General features: G+C 45.4%; 1 protein-coding gene across 1 annotated transcript in view; it reads left to right on the forward strand.

Moving 5' to 3' along the window:
* Positions 1 to 21459, forward strand: part of LLGL1 (LLGL scribble cell polarity complex component 1) — a 108193-nt gene that overhangs the window by 65268 nt on the left and 21466 nt on the right. The window contains exons 5-12 of the mRNA XM_044661757.1: positions 51 to 209; positions 4143 to 4305; positions 5821 to 5956; positions 8711 to 8765; positions 10409 to 10563; positions 10662 to 10879; positions 11550 to 11617; positions 19387 to 19540. Coding sequence (XP_044517692.1) covers positions 51 to 209; positions 4143 to 4305; positions 5821 to 5956; positions 8711 to 8765; positions 10409 to 10563; positions 10662 to 10879; positions 11550 to 11617; positions 19387 to 19540 — 1108 coding nt within the window. The remainder of the gene's footprint in view (positions 1 to 50; positions 210 to 4142; positions 4306 to 5820; positions 5957 to 8710; positions 8766 to 10408; positions 10564 to 10661; positions 10880 to 11549; positions 11618 to 19386; positions 19541 to 21459) is intronic.

Consider the following 21459-nt stretch of genomic DNA (forward strand, 5'->3'; position numbering starts at 1 on the left):
TCCCGTGACTTGGCGGCTCACCTGCCTTTTTCCTTCCCTTCTCTGGACAGCTCTCCTCCCAGCATCACCCGGGTGACAGTGATCTTGCTGAAGTCGGCCTGCAACGTGGCCTGCTTGGGCACTGAAGGAGGTGGCGTCTACTTCCTCAATCCCACCAGCCTTGCCTTGCTAGATGACCAGACCCTCTTCCAGGATGAGGTCCTACAGAGGTGAGGAACTTCTTGTGCTGAAACATGTTGAATCTGCCGGATGACTGGAGGAGTAGCATAAAAAACTTGGCAGAGAGAAGGCTTCATTGCAGTTGCTCAGCTGGTATAACTCTGAATGAGTTCCTTCTGAAGGGCCTGTGATTTTTATGTAATAAGCAGCCATACATTCAGAACAGAAACTAAAGAGTCCATACCAGATTTTGTGAATAATGTTGTGCAAATGTTCTACAAAGGGATGGAAGGAATGCAATAAGAAACGCTTTTTAATGTGGCTTTATAATTTAATAGAACCATTGTGGACTTGCGGTTCAGAAGTCCTGGGTTCATTCAACTACCTTTGTACCCTGGCCAGTTAACTAACTTCTCTGTGCTTTGGGCAACTTCATAGGATTTATCTCCCTCGCCCAACATGGGTTTCCATATTCATCAATGAAGGGAGGTTCCCCATGCTGACAAAATCACGGGTTTTTTGTGTTTTTAAGTGCATGTATTTTTTTTAATCCTTATCTTCCATCTTAGAATCAATACTAAGTATTGGTTCCAAGGCAGAAAAGCAATAAGGGATAGGAATGATGGAAGTGTCTGAGGCTAAATTTGAACCCAGGACCTCCCATCTCTGGCCTGGCTCTCTGTCTACTGGGCTACCTAGTTTTGTTTTTTTTTTTAGTAAATTTTTGTTGTTTGCTTTTAATTGACTGTATGTCCCAGTGTATACTCCCCATCTCTTCCCAGAATAAAGACTTAAAAAGAGGAGGAGGGAAAATAGTTCAGGGGGCAACTGGGTGGCTCAGTGGATTGAGAAATGGGAAGTCCTGGGTTCTAATTTGACCTCAGACACTTCCTAGCTGTGTGACCCCTAGGCAAGTCACTTAACTCCCATTGCCTAGCCCAGTGATGGGCAAACTACAGCCCTCAGGCCAGATGCAGCCCCCTGAAATGTTCTATCCAGCTGCGCAACATTATTCCTAATCTGATGAATACAAGTAGGATACAATACAATGAAACTTCCAAAGAGTTGCCTTAGAAATAGACTGACAGATTGATTTCCTTTCCTTTGGCGCCCCCTCTTTAAAAAGTTTGCCCATCATGTGGCAAAATTGGGACATTAATGCATTGCTGGTGGAGTTGTGAACTGATCCAACCATTCTGGATGGCAATTTGGAACTATACTCAAAGGGCTATAAAAGAATGATTTTGACCCTTTGATCTAGCTATACCATTGTTGGGTTTGTACCCCAAAGAGATCATAGATAAACAGACCTATACGAAAATATTTATAGCCATGCTTTTTGTGGTGGCAAAAAACTGGAAAAGGAGGGTATGCCCTTCAATTGGGGAATGGCTGAACAAATTGTGGTATATGCTGGTGATGGAATACTATTGTGCTCAAAACAATAATCAACTGGAGGAATTCCATGTGAACTGGAACAACCTCCAGGAATTGATGCAGAGCAAAAGGAGCAGAGCCAGAAGAACATTGTACACAGAGATGGATACACTGTGGTAAAATCGAATGTAATGGACTTCTGTACTAGTAGCAATGCAATGATCCAAGACAGTTCTGAGGGGTTTATGGAAAAGAACGCTACCCACATTCAGAGGAGGACCTGCAGGAGTGGAAACACAGAAGAAAAGCAGCTGCTTGAACACATGGGTTGAGGCAGACATGATTGGAGATTTTTTTTTTTAAATTTTTTTTTAAACCCTTGTACTTCGGTGTATTGTCTCATAGGTGGAAGATTGGTAAGGGTGGGCAATGGGGGTCAAGTGACTTGCCCAGGGTCACACAGCTGGGAAGTGGCTGAGGCCGGGTTTGAACCTAGGACCTCCTGTCTCTAGGCCTGACTCTCACTCCACTGAGCTACTCAACTGCCCCCATGATTGGAGATTTTGATCCGAAACTACCACACCAATGCAATGATCAACAATTTGGAAATAGGTCTTGATCAATGACACATGTTAAAACCAGAGGAAATGCGCATCGGCCAGGGGTGTGGGGAGGGCGAGGGGTGAAGGGGAAAGTAGGAGCATGAATCATGTAACCATGTTAACTTTACTAAAAAATGAATATTAATAAATGTTTAAAAAAAAAAGTTTGCCCATCACTGGCCTAGCCCTTACCACTCTTCTGCCTTAGAACCAATACACAGTAATGATTCTGAGACAGAATGTAAGTTTCTTGGTTTTTTTGTGTTGGCTTTTTTTTTTTTTAATGAAAAAATAGTTCAAAGAAACTGCCCAAGGGGCAGCTGGGTGGCTCAGTGGATTGAGAGCCAGGCCTAGAAATGGGAGATCCTGGATTCAAATCTAATCTCAGACACTTTCTTGCTCTGTGACCCTGGGCAAGACCCTTAACTCCAGTTGCCTAATCCTTACTGCTCTTCTGCCTTGTGATACACAGTATTGATTCTGTAAGGCCAACTTATCAAAACAATTCTGATGTTATTTGGAATGTTCCACACCCTAAGGGAGGGAGGTACCATCTCATACCTCTTCTTTGATTTTTATAGTTTATTATTATTATTATTTATTTTAATATATTTTATATAAATTATAATTATATGTGTAATTATATAAATTTCTCAGTTTATTTATTTTTTTAACCTTAACCTTCCATTATAGAATCAGTACTGAGTATTGGTTCCAACACAGAAGAGCTATAAAGGCAAGGCAATTGGGGTTAAGTGATGGAAGTGTCTGAGGCCAGATTTGAACCTAAGACCTTCCATCTCTAGCTAGGTCAGGCTCTGCATCCACTGAGCCACTTAGCTGCCCCCAATGTATCCGTCCTAAGATAGAAGGTAACGGTTTTCAAAAACAAAATAATACAAAGTAAGGGTTATGATATCCATTTTCCCAGAGGCTGAAATTAGCTCAAAGTCACCCAGCTGATTAACAGCAGGACCAGGAGGAGACTCTAATCTCTTGACTTGATGCCCTTTGGAAGGAAGCCAAAGTGTAGTTTCAGAGCTATGGGCTCACCCTGAGTGGGAGTGGACGTCATCTTGGCCATAGGGCTCCTACCAGCAGAAGCCAAGGCTTCTTCCTTTCCAGAGCCAGAGAGAGGTAAAGACTCGGGCTCCTTCCCCACTCCAGGCACAAACAGCTCCCCATCTTCCTGAGTTCAAACTCAGGACTGTTACTAGCTATGAAACCTTGGGCAAGTCACTTAGCCCTGTCTACCTGTTTCCTTATCTGGAAAATGATCTGGAGAAGGAAATGTCAAACCACTCCAGTATCTTTGCCATGAAAACCCCAAATGGGATCATGAAGAGTTGGACAAGACTGAAAAACAACAATAAATGATCTTGGGCAGTTTTCTTCATCTGTAAAATGAGGAGATTGGACTTGTTTTCTTTAAGTTCCCTTCTAGCTCTAGATTCTAAAAAAATGGTGGATATGAACATATTTTTTTTTTAACCCTTACCTTCCATCTTAGAATCAATGCCTGGTTCCAAGGCAGAAGAGCAATAAGGGCTAGGCAATGGGGGTTAAGAGACTTGCCCAGGGTCACACAGCTAGGAAGTGGCTGAATCCACATTTGAACCCAGGACCTCCCATCTCAAGCTCTCGCTCTCCATCCACTGAGCCATCTAGCTGTCCCTGATATGAAAAGTATAAAGTGTTTTTTTAAATGGAAAGGAATAATATTCCTTCCTGGTAAATATAGATTTAAATCTGAACCAGAAATTTGGAAGGATTTAGAATATAGCTTGTCATCCTTCCAAGTATTCTTCTCAGCAGGCTGGAAGATATCTCCAGGAGTCTTCTAGTCCAGCTCTTATCTGTTTCTGCACTTAAGGCTGCCCTCAATCATTTCGAGGTTCTCAAGGGCAGCCAGGATGGAGGAACTTCCCCCTCGTGACTCCTTCCTTTGTCCTCTGTGCAGGAAGTTCAGCGTTATGTCTCACTACATTATGTTTCTGTTTGCAGCGTTCCGGATGATTACAGGTGTGGGAAGGCCCTTGGACCAGTGGAATCCCTCCAGGAACATCCTCAGGACCCCTCCAAGATTCTCATTGGCTACAGCCGAGGCCTGGTTGTCATCTGGGACCAGAGTACAAGGCATATTGACCACCTGTTCTTAGGAAATCAGGTATGCTGGAGAGCATCTCTTAGTATCCATGGTGCCAGGGGGGCAGTCAGGGCTGTGTGTGTTCCTGAGCCCTCTGGCTTACCCTGAGGGTGGTGTCCAAGTGCCCTGTGTGATCCCTTTTTAAAATTTTTTTCCTTGGTTACATAATTCTTATTGTCTCTTTCCCCTCTTTACTCCCCTCTCCCAGAGTTGACATATACATATGTTATCACTAAAAATGTCCTATTTCCATATTATTCATTTTTGGAATAAAGTAATCTTTTTGTGTGATTCTTTTTTTAAAAAACTTTACTTTCTGAACTGTGAAAGTAGAAATGCAGAAGAAAAGCATATAACTTATCACTTGTTTATATATTTTTTTGTTTTATTTAAACCCTTACCTTTTGTCTTGGAGTCAATACTGTGTATTGGTTCCAAGGCAGAAGAGTGGTAAGAGTAGGCAATGGGGGTCAAGTGACTTGCCCAGGGTCACGCAGCTAGGAAGTGCCTGAGGCCGGATTTGAACTTAGGACCTCCTGTCTCTAGGCCTGACTCTCAATCCACTGAGATACCCAGCTGCCCCTGGAGTTTTGTTTTTTTGTGTGTGTGTTTTTTTTAAATAATTTTTTATTTTTAGAAAAATTTTCCATGGTTACATAAGTCATGTTTTTATTTTCCCCTTCACCCCCTCAACCCACCCCCCTCTGCTGTAGCCAATTCACATTTCCACTGGTTTTATTATGTGTGGTCAGTCAAGACTTATTTACACATTATTGATAGTTGCATGGGTGTGGTCTTTTCAGGTCTACATCCCCAGTGTCCAAGCAGTTGTTTTTCTTCTGTCTTTCTACTCCTGTAGTTCTTCCTCTGAATGTGGGTAGTGTTCCTTTCCATAAATCCCTCAGAATTGTCTTGGGTCATTGCATTGCTGCTAGTAGGTTTTGGTTTTTAAAGATTGCTCTATTGCAAAAATGAATAATGTGGAAATAGGTATCAAGTGATAACATTTGTATAACCCAGTGGAATTGCTTGTTGGTTCCAGGAATGGGGAGAAAGAAAATGTATCCTGTAAACATGGAAAAATATTAAAAAAAAAAAAAAGACAAAAAAATCCTTACTTTCTGTCCTAATAAATTCTAAGACAGATAGGCAAGGGCTAGGCAAATGAGATTAAGCGATTTACCCAGGATCACCCAGCTAGGAAGTGTCTGAGATTATTTTTGAACCCAGAACCTCCCATCTCTAAGCCTGGCTCTCCATCCACTGAGCCACCCAGCTTCCCCCTAAATCATTATTTAAAGGTGGTTTTTCATCTTGTTCCAAAAAATTAAATCGAAATACACTTTTTATTTTCCAAAAAAAACAAAAAACTGATTCTAGCAGAAAAAAGACCAGCCTAGGAGGTCATGCCAGGAACCTCTTCTGTCCCTTGGGATTCTCCACCTATTCCAGATTTAATCCCACTAAAACACCCCAGCAGCCCCTTCCACTTGAGCCAGAGTCACCGGCTCCCTGTCTCTTTCTCGGCCTCTGCAGCAGCTGGAAAGCCTTGCCTGGGAGCGCAGCGGCGGCATCCTGGTGAGCTCCCACAGCGATGGCAGCTATATGATCTGGTCGGTGAGTGATGACAGCGCATGGACGCTGCAGCCCACCACCTCCACCGTCCCCTATGGTGAGCAGACGCATGAGGATGTGTGCCCCCTTCCCCCACGTGGCTCTTCGGTCTCCGCCCAGAGGAGGCGGGGCTTAATGGCCATCGAAGGCCCTTCATAGAGGGCTGGTTCCGCAGGCTTGTTCCTGCTCTACGGGAGAGAATGGCCAGGGCAGGGCTTTGGTGACACTCTGGAGAGACCTCAGACTTTTTCAGGGAGCTTGATCAGCTGTAGTCCTGATATTTTGCCCATCTATCAATTGGTGGATGTGCCTGTGTTATATATTTTTTTAACATCTTTGGCGCCATTTTCTTTGTTTATTTCATGTTCATTCTCCCATGATTCCTCTCTAAGACTATTTCCCACCCAGCCAATCACCCCCATATTGAAATTCCCGCTCTAACAAATTCATACAGTCAAGCAAAGCAGATCAGCCCAGTGACTTGTGACCAAAAACATGTGCTTCCTTCTATACCTGTTGGCCACCACCTCCTACCTGAGAGGCATTGGCCCAATGGAATTAGTTAAACATTATTATTATTTTTCTAAACTATTACCTTCCGTCTTAGAATCAATATTATGTATTAGTTCCAAAGTGGAAGAATCGTAAAAGCTAGGCAGTGGGAGTTAAATGATTTACCCAGGATCACATAGCTAGAAAGTATCTGAAGTCTGATTTGAACCCAGGACTACCTGACTCTCAATCCACTGAGCCACTTGGCTGTCCCAAGTTGGACACTTTTTATTTTTTTTTAAACACTTAACCTTCTGTCTTAGAATCAATACTGTGTGTTGGTTCCAAGGCAGAAGAGCAATAAGGATAGGCAATGGGGGTCAAGTGACTTGCCCAGGGTCACAGAGCTAGGAAGTGTCTAAGGCAGTGATGGGCAAACTTTTTAAAGAGGAGGCCAAAGGAAAGGAAATGCTCATCTGTCAGTCTGTTTCTAAGGCAACTCTTTCGAAGTTTCACTGTGTTGTATCCTACTCATTGTATTCTTTAGATTAGGAATAATGTCCCACTGTGGGATAGAATATTTCAGGGGGCTGCATCTGGCCTGTGGGCTATAGTTTGCCCATCACTGGTCTAAGACCAAATTTGAACCCAGGACCTCCCATCTCTAGGCCTGGCTCTCCATCCATTTGAGTCACTCAGCTGCCCTGAGTTGGACACTCTCTTGATCCAGATTCCATCAGCTACATTCAGTGTTGTTTTCTCACATATAGGTCTGTGATTCTTCTGTCCTTATAGACCAGTGGTTCCCAAACTTTTTTGGCCTACCGCCCCCTTTCCAGAAAAAAATATTACTTAGCCCCCTGGAAATTAATGTTTTTAAATTTTAATAGCAATTAATAGGAAAGATAAATGCACCTGTGGCCATCACTACTCTCCTGGATCACTGCAGCACCCACCAGGGGGCGGTAGCGCCCACTTTGGGAATCACTGTTATAGATTGAGGATTTTAGCAAATTCAAGGAGGCAATTAGCATGATAGAACAAGTACTAAAAGACATCTGAATTCAAATCCTACCTTTAACATTAGCTTCATAACCAATAAATAAAAAAAAAAATTTTAATCCTTACTTTCTTAGAATCAATACTAAATATAGATTCTAAGGCAGAAGAGCAGTAAGGGCTAAGCAATTGGGGTTAAATGACTTGCCCAAGGTCACACAGCCAAGAATTGTCTGAAGCTAGATTTGAACCCAGGACCTCTTGCCTCCAGACTTTGTTAGGGCTTAGGGAGAGACTTACAGGTTAAAGGAAGAATTTCAGCCATCATGTGAGCAAGGAGTACCTGGGAACCAACCCCTTCCCGCTGGAGCTCTGAATAGGTCTAAAGCACTGATGGGCAAACTATGGCCTGAGGGCCAAATGCAGCCCTTCTCCTTCATAATCTTTCAGTCATTAATAGGGTTTAGTATCCTATTAATACAAGAATTTTGTAAAATGTATCATTGTTATTTTTTAATAAATTATATTGGCCTGCCTAAAGTTTTTTCCCTTTCCTTTAACCCCTCTTTTAAAAGTTTGTCCATCATTGGTCTAGGGGAATTATTGGTAGGTATGGCTGGGAAAAGTCTTTTGGGCACTGTACAGAACAAGCTTGGAATATTGAGCCAAGGACTTTATCTGGGGGACAGGAAAGTGATTTTAGAAGATTCTTGAGCAGGGAATAGATCAGGGGTCGGCAACCTTTTTGGCCGTGAGAGCCATAAACGCCACATTTTTTTAAAATGTAATTTCGTGAGAGCCATACAGTGCTCACAGTGCGCGCTCCTGTAACAACGCCTGAAAAAAAAATTGACTTTATGGCTCCTGCAGAAAGAGCCATATCTGGCCCTCAAAAGAGCCAGATATGGCTTGAGAGCCATACATTGCTGACCCCTGGAGTAGAGGGATGTGACCAGGATTCATTGAGTAGTTGGACTTTGTCAGGGGCATCGAGGCTGGATTAGAAAGGAGAGGGCAAGGAGTTTCAAAGTGTTGTACCCTGTGAGAGATACAAGGTTTATAAGATGTTATCTCTTTCCCTTAGGATGCTCATAATTTTGTTAAGGAGAAAGGAACAAATACAGAAAATAATGGGAAGTGCACCAGGAACTTCATCCCATGCTGAAAGCCCTGGGATGGGGGGATGATATCAGTGTGGGCTGGGATGGGGAGGATGCTTGAGGGTTGGTGCTTTCTTATTTCATGACCTTTGCTTAGAGGTAAATGGTGCTCCCAGGCATGGTCATGCTCTGTACTGATGGGTACAAAATCTTTCTTCCAGGTCCCTTTCCCTGCAAAGCCATCAACAAAATCCTTTGGCGAACCTGTGAGTCTGGGTAGGTTGTGATCCCTGGGTGGAATAGTTGGGTGAAGGCAGGCGTGGGTGCTCAAACTTGGGGGGATCTTTGGGGCTTGAGAAACTCTTTTCTCCAGCCCCCGGTGGGACAATTTTCTAGGTCTCCCTCCAGACTGATTCTATGGAAAGGGGAGAGATAGCAGTGAAAGCTACCTGGAAGGCTCGGAACAGAAGATTCAGGCGAGACTTTGGGAGATCTCAAGACAGTCAGGGACCTGGGCTCGGATTGGGGTTTCAAGGGAAGGAGGGCATAAATTCAATCTAAAGTCCTTGGATGAGTCGACACCGACTCATTTGATATTTTCAAATATTTCCTATTAGCCCAAAGAATCCTAATTCTAAGGCTGCTGCTAACAATAATAAATAATTTGGTCAGGACTGTGCTAAGTGCTTTACAATTATTATTTCATTTGATCCTCACAAGAAACCCTGGAAAGTAGATGCTACCATGATCCCAGTTTTATAGATGAGGAAACAGAGGCAAACTTGTCTCAACGACTTGCCCAGAGTCACCCAGCTAGTAAATGCCTGAGACTGGATTTGAACTCCTACCTTCATGGTTCCATGCCTGGGACTGTATCCACTGCCTCGTCATCCCAGCGGAGCTGTTTTCCATCAGCACAGTATAACTCTACCCATAGAAAGCAGAGCTCCCTGACCTGGCAGTGGCATCTGTGCCTTCTCCTTTCTTTTCTGTCCTCCGCAGTGTGTCCTTCTCGGTTGGGAAAGGGCTGCACTGGATCTCCCGTTCGCCTTTCCTTGGGAAATGATTTCTAGCTTTCCAGGTCATTTCTGCAGCAGGGCTCCCCAGCTCTCTGATGCTCCTCTTCCTCTCAGGGAGACCCTTTTTTTTTTTAAAAAAGCTCTTCTGTTTTAGAATCAATACTAAGTATTGGTTCTAAGGCAGAAGAGCGATAAGGGCTAGGCAGTTGAGGTTAAATGACTTGCTCAGTCACACAGCTAAGAAGTGTCTGAGGTCAAATTTGAACCTAGGACCTCCCGACTCCAGGCCTGACTCTCAATCCACTGAGCCACCCAGCTACCCCTCAGGGAGACTTTTTAATTGGGTTTCTTTACCTTTAACTCATCTGTACAAAGAAAGGAATTGGACCAGATCAGGGGTTCTGTGAACCCTATTCACTCCTTCTCTGAATCATGTTTTGAATGTGTAAAATGTATTTTAATGGGTGGGTGACCCTGGGCGAGTCACCTCACCCTGATTGCCTAGCCCTGGTGCTCTTCTTCTATACTAGATTGATACTAAAACAGAAGGAAAGGGTCATAATAATAATAATAATAATAATAATAATAATAATAATATTTAAAAGACCGCAGGGCAAGAACCCCTCATTTGGTTCCATCTAGCCTAGACTTTCTTTAGTTCCTTGGATTACATTTAGGACTGGGTTAAGAGTCAGAAAACCCTGGATTCAAACCCCATCTCCAATAATGATATATTTGTGACCTTGGGGAAGCAATTAAGGGTGTCAGAGCTGTAGTCTTATGTCTACAAAGTGGGGATAATAGCACACCCCTCAGAGGGACACCGTGAAGTTCAGTTGAGGTAATGCCCCTATCAGGGATTATTGACATCCTCATCATCCTCGTCTCCTCTCTATGCAGAAACCACTTCATCATCTTCAGTGGGGGCATGCCCCGGGCCAGCTATGGGGACAGACACTGTGTGACGGTGCTGCAGGGCCAGACACTGGTCACTTTAGACTTCACTTCTCGGGTGATTGACTTCTTTACAGTGTACAACACGGAGTCCAAGGATGGTAAGCACTTTGATCCTTCCTCCTCTAAAACCCAGACCAACCACCTTCCCCCTTCTTGGACCCAGTCCCTCAGCCCTGCCTCTCCTCCCCACTTGCAGATTTTGACAACCCCAGTGCCCTAGTGGTGCTGGTTGAGGAGGAGCTGGTGGTGATTGACCTGCAGACTCCTGGCTGGCCCACGGTACCAGCTCCATACTTGGCTCCACTCCACTCCTCGGCCATCACCTGCTCCTACCACATTTCCAATGTCCCCCTCAAGCTTTGGGAGAGGATCCTAAGTGCTGGAAAGCAGCAGAGCCCTCAGCTTGCTTCCATGGTGGGTGAACCGGGGACATGGGATGGGAGCTCATCTCTCTGGGTGCCCCAGCTGGGAGGCGGTTTGGGGGTGGGGGTTGTTTTTAGAACCAGAGACTTAAGAGGGCTGGCATGCATAGGACCCTGGCTTTGTGGTGTTAGATTGGTCCATCTACCTTGAGGGGACAGGAGTGGGAGAGGAATGTTGGGTGCTAACACTGTTTTCTTTCTTTGTGTGGCTATGGATATCTCTCCTCTTTGCTCCTCTCCCCATCCTTCCTCCTCCTCTATTCCTCTCTCTCCTTTGTCTTCATTCTTTGATCTCTCCTCTTGTCTCCTCCTCCTCATCCTTCCTCTTCTAACCTTCCCCCTTTCTCCTTTGTCTTCTCTCCTCTCTCTTTCCTCTCTTCTCACCCTTTCTCCCCTTCCCTGTCCCTCTTCCTCCTCCTCCTCCTCCTCTATCTTGCTTTCTTTTTCCTTCTTCTTTATTCTTTTCTCTCTCGTGTCTTCCCTCCATCCTTCCTCCTTCCCTACCCCTCTTTCTCCTTCCCTTTCATTCTTTTCTCTCTCCTCTCTCTTCTTGTGTCTACCCCATCCCTTCTTCTCCTCCTCTATCCCTTCTCTCTTTTTTCTCTTCTCCCCATCCTCATCCTTCTTCCTCCTCTATCCCTTTCTCTTTCTCCTTTCTCTAGAACTGGCCCATCAATGGAGGGAAGAACTTAGCTCAAGAGCCTACCCAGAGAGGACTCCTGCTGACAGGGTAGGGATGTCTGCTCCCAGGTTTTTACCTTTACTGTATGTTTTCCTCCTTCCTCTCCTCTAAGACCATGTTCTGCTTACATTCACCACCAAGCAGGGCCTCCAGACAGCTGGTCATTCTCTTTGAGGCATTGGGTATGGGAGGATCTGGCTTCAAATCTGGCCTCAGACATTTCCTAGCAGTGTGCCCCTGGGCAAGTCACCTAACCCTCATTGCTTAGCCCTTACCACTCTTCTGCCGTGGAACCAATACACAGCATTGAGTCTAAGATGGAAGGTACAGGTTTAAAGAAAAAGAGGGCATTGGATGAGCCATACTCCCATCCGCTGCCCCACCTGCACTTCTGCTCTTAAGTTGCTCCTAGGCTGCCATCTGATGGATACCCTGAGGAATTGGGTTAGGGGGTGGGAAGAGGACTAGCTTCTCTGGCCCCCACCTCCCCTTCTTTGTTCGTGTGTGTGTGTGTGTGTGTGTGTGTGTGTGTGTGCACGTGCATACACGCGTGCGTGTGTGTTTAATTTTGGCAAAAACCAAGGCCTTTGGAGCCAAGCACATCATATGCTTAATTCAGTTCAAGGCCTTTAGAATGCACAAGCCTGACTTGTCAGTAACAGCAGATGTTTGGGGGGAGGGAAGGCAAGGATGGGAAAATTCAAGACAGAGTGCCAGCTTTGCAGACAGCAACACTGGTGCCCCAGATCCACGCTCCTTCCCCTGCCAAATTCCTCTGCTCTCCGGGGCTAGCTTCCTTCCCAAGAACCCCAGGAAGTGCTTCTTGGAGAGCAGCAGCCCTGAGGGTATATCTTTCCAAGAGCCAGGACATTAGTGTGGCGGGGGCCTTTGGCTGTGGCTGTTGGAGTGGGGTCACCGCTGCAGGGACTCTCTCCCTGCCTCTCCTCTAGGGCATCTCAGCCTCCTGGGCCTGGGGGGAGCAGTTCCTGGATTGAGAGGGAGAAGCTCTGAGATCGGGCCCCAGCCAAGGCGTTGGATTGGGGTTGGCTGCAGACTCCCTGAGGAGGAAGCCCTGAAACAATCTAGTAAGGGGGAGAGAGAGAAAAGGGAAATTATTAAAATAGTTACAGCCTCCGAGGCTGGAAGAAGCTTCCTCCTCCTTTTCCCTTCATGCGCCCCCTCTCCCCCCCACGGTCTTCCTGCTGAGAGTAGCTGCCAGACCCGGCCTCCGTTTGGTGTCTGGCCAGTGCCAGCTGCTTCTTTACCTGCTTGACATTTAAAAAGGTTGGGGCAGGGATAGCTGTCCCAGGGTAGCACAGTAGATAGGGCTCCAGGCCTGGAGTTGGGAGGACCTGGTTTTAAGGGTGGCCTCAGATACTTTCTGTGTGATCCTCTGGTTACCTAGACCTTGCTGCTCTTCTATCTTAGAATTGATACAGAAAATAAGGGTGAGAGAGACAGAGACAGAGACAGAGACAGGGGAAGGAAAGAAGGAAGAGAGAGAGAGAAAGGAAGGAAGGAAGGAAGAAAGAAAGAAAAAGAAAGAAAGGAAGGAAGGAAGGAAGAAAGGAAGAAAAAAATAAGGCATCCTGAGGGATGCAGCCTCAGCCTCTCTGAGGCCACATCCTACTGGCTCTCGCCTTCCCCAGGCCAGCAGCAGTCCAGCTGAGGTCTGGACAGCCCTGTCGTTTCCAAATTTCGAAGAAAGGCTGGCAAGGGAGATTGTAAGGCTTGCCAGGTGACCTGAGGCTTGACTCCACCACCAGTGGAGTGATCTTGAGTAAATCGCTTTAGGAGTCAGGTTGGGCTAGATCAGGGACCCCTTAACTTTTTTTGTGTCAGTGGACCCTTTTTTAAGAAATTGTTTCAAATTCAATTTTATTTTATTTTTAGCTCCAAATTCTCTCCCTCCCACCTTTCTCTCTCCACCTTCCTTTGAAGAAGCAAGAAAAACCAAAGTGTTATAAACATGGATGATCAAACAAAACCAATTTGGGGGCTTCTGGGTAGCTCAGTGGATGGAGAGCCAGGCCTAGAGATGGGAGGTCCTAGGTTCAAATCTGGCCTCAGACACTTCCTATTTGTGTGACCCTGGACAAGTCACTTCACCCCCATGGCCCAGCCCTTACCACTCTCCTTGGAACCGATACACAGTATTGATTCTAAAGCAGAAGGTAAGGATTTAAAAAAACAACAACAAAAACATTTCTTACCAATCATATACATGTTTGGCAGCCTAGTGAAACCTATGGACTCTGTCTCAGAATAATGTTTAAAATAATTTTTCAATTTTTTTATTTTTTTAAATTCATGATTGAAGGAAATGTTTCATTTCATTTAAAGGTTGGTGAAAGTAAAGATGTAATTTTCTTCCCATCCAAGTTCACAAAAATCCATTCATGGATCCCATGTGAAGGACCCTTGGGCTAAATCATCTCCAAGCTCCCATGTAGTTTTTAAGATTCTTCTAATGGCTCCTGGGCTTAGACCCACAAACCATGTGTGTGATTAGCAGGAGACTGAGTATGTGTATGTGCCCACATATGGTACAAGTTAGAAGCTTGAGCTTGTGTCAGTGGCTTCTGAGAAAATATGCCAGGTTCCTGGGGCTGGGCTGGCACGAGGTAGAACCCACCATAGTCCGTAAAACCACAGGTTTAGTGAGGAGAGGAATTGCCATTCTGTGAAGTGGTAATTGTGGGCTACCTGAACTGTACACCAGATTATCAGTGCCAGAGGAAGGGGAGGTTCCAGCCTCGCCAGAGTCACCATTTGCCCACTCGCATGCCAACTCAAACATCTTGATTTCCTTTGCAGACCCAAGCTCCCACTCCTTTCTCCAAAACATAGCCCCGAATCCCAGAAGAGAACCCGGGCAGAACCCTTTAGTCAGATGTCTGCTGTGGAGCTTCAGTAAATGCTGGGCTATTCTTAAAGCATTAGAAAGTGGAAAGATAGTCTTTGATCTCCTCCCACTTCTTTCAGGTTCAGACCTGAGTTCTGGATAGGGATTAAGTTATAAGATTATTCCCCATGGGTAACCGTTCAAAAATAGCTTTATATAGTGGAAAGAGCCCTGCCCTGGGGTGCTAGGTGTCCTAGTGGGTAGAGCAGGTCAGGAGTCAAGAAGACTCTTCTTCCTGAATTCAAGTGTGGCCTGAGTTACTTACTAGGTCTGTGGCCCTGGGCACTTTACCCTGTTTGCCTCAGTTTCCTCATCTATAAAATGAGCTGGAACCCAGTGGAATTGCACTTTGGCTATGAGAGGAGAATGGTAGGAGGGGAGAGAAAGAACATGAATCATGTAACCATGGAAAAATTTTCTTAATTAAATAAAACTCAAAAATAAACAAACAAATAAATAAATAAATGTGAAATGGGCTGGAGAAGGAAATGGCAAACCACTCCAATATTTTTGCAAAAAAAAAAACAAACAACCTAAATGGACTCATGACAAGCCAGACATGGACTGAAAACAATTGAAGAACAACAATAGATCCTGTTGCTAACTCGATATGTAGCCTTAAACAAGTCACTTATATTCACTAAGCCAAAAATGAGATTGAACTAGATTTTCAAGGTCATGGCCTAGTGGATCCAGCTATAGACTTGAGTCATAATGAACTATGCTTTCACCAGCTCTGTGACTCTGGACCAATCTCAAATTCTTTGAGCCTCAGTTTCCTCATATGTAAAATGGAGAGAACCATATCTCAGAGGGTCGTTGTGAAGATCAAATGGCATAATACATGCGAGGTGCCTTGTAAGCCTAAAATCACTGTATAAATTGTCAGCTGTCAGGAAGTGGCCCTTGCAGGACCCAAGCAGTCCTGGACATGGATGCCATTGACTGCAGTGGTCCAAGAGGGCACCTTCTGTTGAGATCTATCATCTCTGATAATCTGATAAGGACGGCTTAGTTGATAAGAAGTAACGGGACACGGGAGACAATCTTGACTGTTGACTCATAGCTGTTTCTCCGAAGTGCCATTGAGTCACAAGTTTATTATATATGAAAATTCAAACTCCCTTTCACCCAAAAACACAGAGAGTTTTACAGCTCCGTAGACATTGCGATGAGTTTAGACAACACATGGAAACCTCAGAAACTTCAAGGTGGAGATAAGAATCAGGCTGGACCTTCAGCTACATGATTATCAGCAAGCTAAATCTGAGAATACTTTTCTCAGAGGCAAATGCCCCTGCTAAACTAAGTTTTCATCCTTGGCTGCATTTCTGACCAAAGGGGAAGAATGTTAACCTCTTAACTGCTGGTTTGCTAGAAACTTAAGCTTTTCAATAAGGAACTTAAGCTTTTCAACTTAAGCTTTCACAATACTTTTCAACAAGAAATGTCAAGGATCACAAAAGGGGTCAAAAGAGGAGTCTCAGATTTTTATCTGTTTGAAACTGTTTCTCTTATTGGCTTCCCACAACTTTCTACCTCTGGACCCTACTGCCTCACTGAGTTGAGGATACAAGTTAAAGCTTTTTTTCTTCTTTCTGCCTCTTGGCTTTTGGATTCCTCTTCTGTGAACCAAGATGGTAGCAGAGTAAAGTATGCTTGCAACTTGCCAACTTGAAGATGGATACAAAAAAAAACCAAAAAATGCCTTAGGGAGAAATAGTGCTCTCTTGGCTTTTTCCCTCTACACTAGTCGACTCCAAGTTCCACTTGGGTTTCAGGTTCTTCATATGGAATAACCCAGGGAGTCCTCCCGAATGGTCCCTTCTCAAGAACTAAGTGGAATTGATTTGAGATTTGATCCATTTCTTAATGGCCCCTCTCCAGCTTGCTCTCAACTGAAACCAGGAAAGCTAGGAAACCTGGTCTCTTTCCTGATTTTTCTCCCATGCCAGACAGAAGTTGAGGCAGCCACTCTCTCTCCACGGAACCATCTTGCTGCCCATATATAAGGCTTTAAGGTCTGCAAAGTGCTTTACAAGTGTTCTCTCTTATGAGTTTCACTGGAAAGTTAATGCAGTTGTTATCCCATTTTATTGAGAAAACTAAGGCAAACAGATTAACTGGTTTATTTAGGGTTGCACAGATAGATAAGGTAAGTGTCTGAGACTGGGTTTGAACTCTTACCATATGTCTTAGAATTAATCCTGTGTATTGGTTCTAAGGCAGAAGGGGGCAGTAGCAAGGTGACTTGCCCAGGGTCACCTCGCTAGGAAGTATCTGAGCCCAGATTGGAACCCAGGAACTCCTGTCTCTAGACCTGACTCTCAATCCACCTAGCTGCTTCTTGTCTCTTAGGTTGGTAATTGCAATAACCAGCACCTATTTTGCAAAGTGCTTTATATACATTTAATCTTCAGCATTAGCCTGAAGCTGGTGTACCAGGCCTGGCTTTTCCCTCTCCTTTGGTCCAGATTTCTGACTTCATTAATGTGGGAAACTCCACCTGTCAATAATCCTCCAACTATCATATCAGCAACTCTTCTGCTAACAGTTTCAGAGGGCTGGTTGCCTCAGGGCCCCCAAGTGACTTGTCCAGGTTATGTCCAAGCCATGTGCAGGCCATGTCTGTGGGGCTAGAATGTGTGGGAAGCAGGATTTGTATCTGGGTATTTGCTGGTGCCAAAGCTACTATATCCTCATTTTGCAGATGTGGAAACTGAAGCTTAAGAGAAGTTAATTTAAGATTTGCTCAGGATCACACAGCTAGTAAGTGTCAGAGGTGGGATTCGAACCCAAGGCTTCCTGATTCCAAGTCCAGCATTCTGTTTCTGCTGCCACACTGTAGGGGTCCCTTAAAGGCTTATGTGGTACTTTATAATAATTAGCAACGTACCTTCCCCCATCCGGGATCTCATTGGAATCCCCCAACAGCCCTATGAAAGAGGCATTTTCTCCATTTCACTCAGGAAATAAACAACCCAAATTTACCAAGTGAATTAGTGACAGAAGCAGGGTTAGCACCCAAGTCTCTGAGTCCCCGTCATGCCTGCCCTTTCCCCTTCCTGACTCTTCCCTTCCCTGGCTCCTATTGCACAAAGTGGTGTTAGGGTTCTTTCTTCCCTGGGGCCTCTGGAGGCCTTCCCTGGAATGGGTTTGTTTGGATATTGTTCTGTTCTCATAACCGGGGCTGGGACCTGAAAATCCAGCCATTCCTTGGCCCAAGGGCAAGAGTCACTGCCAGTGGGGCAGTCTGGGTGAGAAGCCCCCCAGGGGCAGGAAGAGAGGTTCTCCCAAAACTGGGGATGTCTCAGCCTCCAACAGGAATGAACCTGCCAAGAAATGAATGACATCAGCAGAGGTGATTCAGCCCCATCCCAGGAACAATGGAACTAATCCTTGCTTCCTGTTTCCTGATTCTGGCTGTGGATGAACTCATCTGCCTCCAGATCAGTTCCAGAGGAGTTCCCTAACTGGTTTCCCTCCTGCCTGTTCCCACCCCCCCAACCTACCCCCTGATCCTGAATAGCCCCCCATGAGGGGGATGGCCAAACAAACAAAATCCCCACCCATACAGCCAAAAATTTCTACCCACTCCCCACCCTTCTCTCAAGAACCTTCAGCGCTAAAGGCTCCCCATTGCCTTCAGGAGAAAGTCAAAACCCAGCCTGGTACTCATGATCCTCCCGAATGCACCCCCAACTTAAATTTCTAGTCTTGGCTCCCCATTCCTTCTTTTTACATAACCTCCACTTTTTCTGTGTCCCTCTCATCAAAATGGAGTTGTTCCTCAGTCTGTAATGGCCTTCCTCCTCTGAGCCCTGCCCACCTTCCATCCTGACACAGCTCGTCTCCCCCTCTCTGAGCCCCTGGCATGTAGCCTAGGAGGAAATGATATTTGTTCACCATCTATTTCATTTCCAGCCTGGTGTCGGGAGAACAAAGTCTCATTCTTGCTTTTCAAGAATTTAAAGAATTAATTAAACAAAATTTAATTAAAACAGAATCTTCCAATTCAAAAAAAGAAAGAAAGAATTTAAAGACCAGGAAGCAACTGGTGGCTCCGTGGATGGAGAGCCAGACTTAGAGAGAGGCAGGAGGTCCTGGGTTCCAATTTGGCCTCAGACACTCACCTAGCTGCCCCTCAATACATACTTTTGACTTGACCAAAAGGATTTCACACACAAACTTAGGGAGCTCATTACCTCAAAAGGCATTAATGTCAAGAAGTAGAAATGGATAAGGGAAAAGAACAAGTATTTATAAAGCACCTTATTAAGTGACAACCGCTTAGCTAAGTCCTTTACAAATATCTCATTTGATCCTCACAACACCCAACAATAACCCAACCTGTTGGGTTCTTCTTATCCCCATTTTACAGTTGAGAGGACTGAGGCACACAGAGGTTAAGTGACTTGCCCAGTATCTTTTCCAGTGCTCCATCCACTTTGCCACTAGCCACCTCAGTGCCTTTAGACGCATTGATGAATGTCAGAGGCAAAAGGAGGAAGTGGCTCCTTTTTTCACTGAAGTCCTCACTTTCTGGTGGGGGCCCTTAAAAGCCGAGGATTAAAGTTCTTGCAGCCATTGCCTGCCCTCTTTTCCTTCACTCCTCAGAAGGGACTGGGTTGGCCATTGTCTCTGGGTGGCTGTTCTCCCTGTGGGTTTTGCTGTCAGTTTTTAAATCCCCATCTAATTTGTTGCTAATTAGATAATTATGCCTCCTGGAAGTCTGGGAAACTCAACTAAAAAAGTGCTCTAGAGACAGCATTGAGAGGCAAAAAGCCTCTGCCTCTCGGATTCCCAACCTCAGCTCTGAATCCAGCTTGGTAGGCATCTCCCTGGTGTTCTCCCTGTTCCTTCTTCTTGGGGGAGGGCAGTGACCTATCTTCCCTTTCCCTTCCCCAACCAGCCATGAGGACGGGACAGTGCGCTTCTGGGATGCCTCTGGAGTGTCCCTCAGGCCACTCTACAAGCTGGGCACGGCGAATATCTTCCAGACGGACTGTGAACATGCAGACAGCCTCAACCAGGCCGGCGAGGAAGAGTGGCCCCCCTTCCACAAGGTAGCCTCCTTATTCTCATTTCTTGCCCCGGCAGAGGAACCCCCTCCCCACTGAGCCTCACAAAGTAACCACCTCTACCCCTGTGCCCCTAAGAGGAAGCCGTGCCCCCTTTAGTTCAGACCCTTTAGGAAACTGGCACCGTCTTCCATGCGATGCCTCCCTTTGTTTTTTCCTATCTCTTGGAGGGAATGAGAGGGCTACTAGGGAGGTCAGTTTCCCAGAGATCCCATTTATGGCTCAGAACTAATCTAGGAGGGGGCAGCGGGGTGACCTGGTGGATTGAGAGCCAGGCCCAGAGATGGGAGATCCTGGGTTCAAATATGGCCTCAGACACTTCCTACCTGTGTATACTCTGAGCAAATCACTTTTTAACCCCATTAGCCTAGCCTTTACCACTCTTCTGACTTGGAACCAACATATGGTATTGATTCTAAGATGAAAGGTAAGAGTTAAAAAAGGGGGGGTGGGGAGGACTAATACAGGAGATTCTACCCAAAGTCAAACTTCCTAGGAATCCTAGAAGTGGCCCTGGGGGTCTTGCCCTTATTTCCAGCGCTCTGTCTTCCCTGATTTATAAATCTCTAGTTTGGGGCAGGGAGCCCTCCTAATTTTGTCTCTACTTGATTCCCTGGGCCGTATGGGATGCTCAGGGAGGGCTTACGGCGCCCTTTTTAGGGGGCTCCTTTGCTGTCCACCTGCCAGTCAGCTCTCATCCGTGGCTCCGAGAAGCTGTCACACGCATAGCAACTGTCTTGGCAGGTGGACCAAACCAAATTGCAGGCTCAAACCCATCAGTGAGTTAGGGGGATGTCTACTCCAAGTGTGTAGACGTCCCCCTTCCCAACAGGATGAATGTGGAAATATGTATTGTATCGCAAAATATCAGAAAACAGTTACTGAACATTGTACCGACACGTAATCTGGGGGGGGGGGGAATTCAAAAACTTTAAAGAAGGGAAAAAAAGACTCCCCCCAGCAAAAGGGACCCCTAAGGATGATTTGTTCTAACGACCGTGAAGGCGTAGGAAGCGGGCCTGGGGAGCGCTTAGAGCTTGGTCAGACAGGGAAGAAGCCACGGTCGGCCGCTACATCCCGGGCCATCGCCAGGCGTCCTCCTTTTTGTCCCGCCACTTGATGACTCTGGAAGAGAGAGACTGAGGACTTTGTGCAATTCTGCCTCACTTCAGTCCGTTTCACACGCAAGGCAAACATCGCCCCGAGATGTCATCAGACCTCTTTGAAAACAAAGGACGAACGACAGCTGGATTCCCTGAGTTGAGAGTGTATCTGAACCAAACCCTGAGCAAACATCATTTCTACCATTGCCACCGGAAGAAATGTATTCTTCTGAGATCTGTTCCCTTCATTTCAGGCCACAGATGTGCTTATAGGGTTCATGACAGGGTACTAAAATTTGGGACAATAAAAGAAATCTGATCTTTAGATAGATAGATAGATAGATAGATAGATAGATAGATAGATAGATAGATAGATAGATNTAGATAGATAGATAGATAGATAGATAGATAGATAGATAGATAGATAGATAGATAGATAGTTTATGATTCCCAAGGACTCTCCACAAAAGCCTATCTCTGATGTCTGCTTTGTGTTGTGGATGTGATGGGTTTTCAGAGGTCCCACCTCTGGGCTGTGAATACTGACAGGTTTCCAAACTGCGGAAGGCTTCTAGTATGGCTGCAGCAACAGACACCCTGTCATTTGAGAGCTAACCTGGATAAATGAGAGGTTTATCACCGCAGGTTTACGTACTAACTCATGAGTTTGGGAGACATAGAAAACTACAAAAATTATAGGCTTTGGGAGTAACAAGGTGGATTAGTGGATTGAGAGCCAGGCCTGGAGATGGGAGGTCCTAGGTTCAAATCTGGCCCCAGATACTTCTTAGCTGTGTGATC

Source organism: Gracilinanus agilis, chromosome 1 (assembly GCF_016433145.1).
Source record: "Gracilinanus agilis isolate LMUSP501 chromosome 1, AgileGrace, whole genome shotgun sequence".
Classification (NCBI taxonomy): domain Eukaryota; kingdom Metazoa; phylum Chordata; class Mammalia; order Didelphimorphia; family Didelphidae; genus Gracilinanus; species Gracilinanus agilis.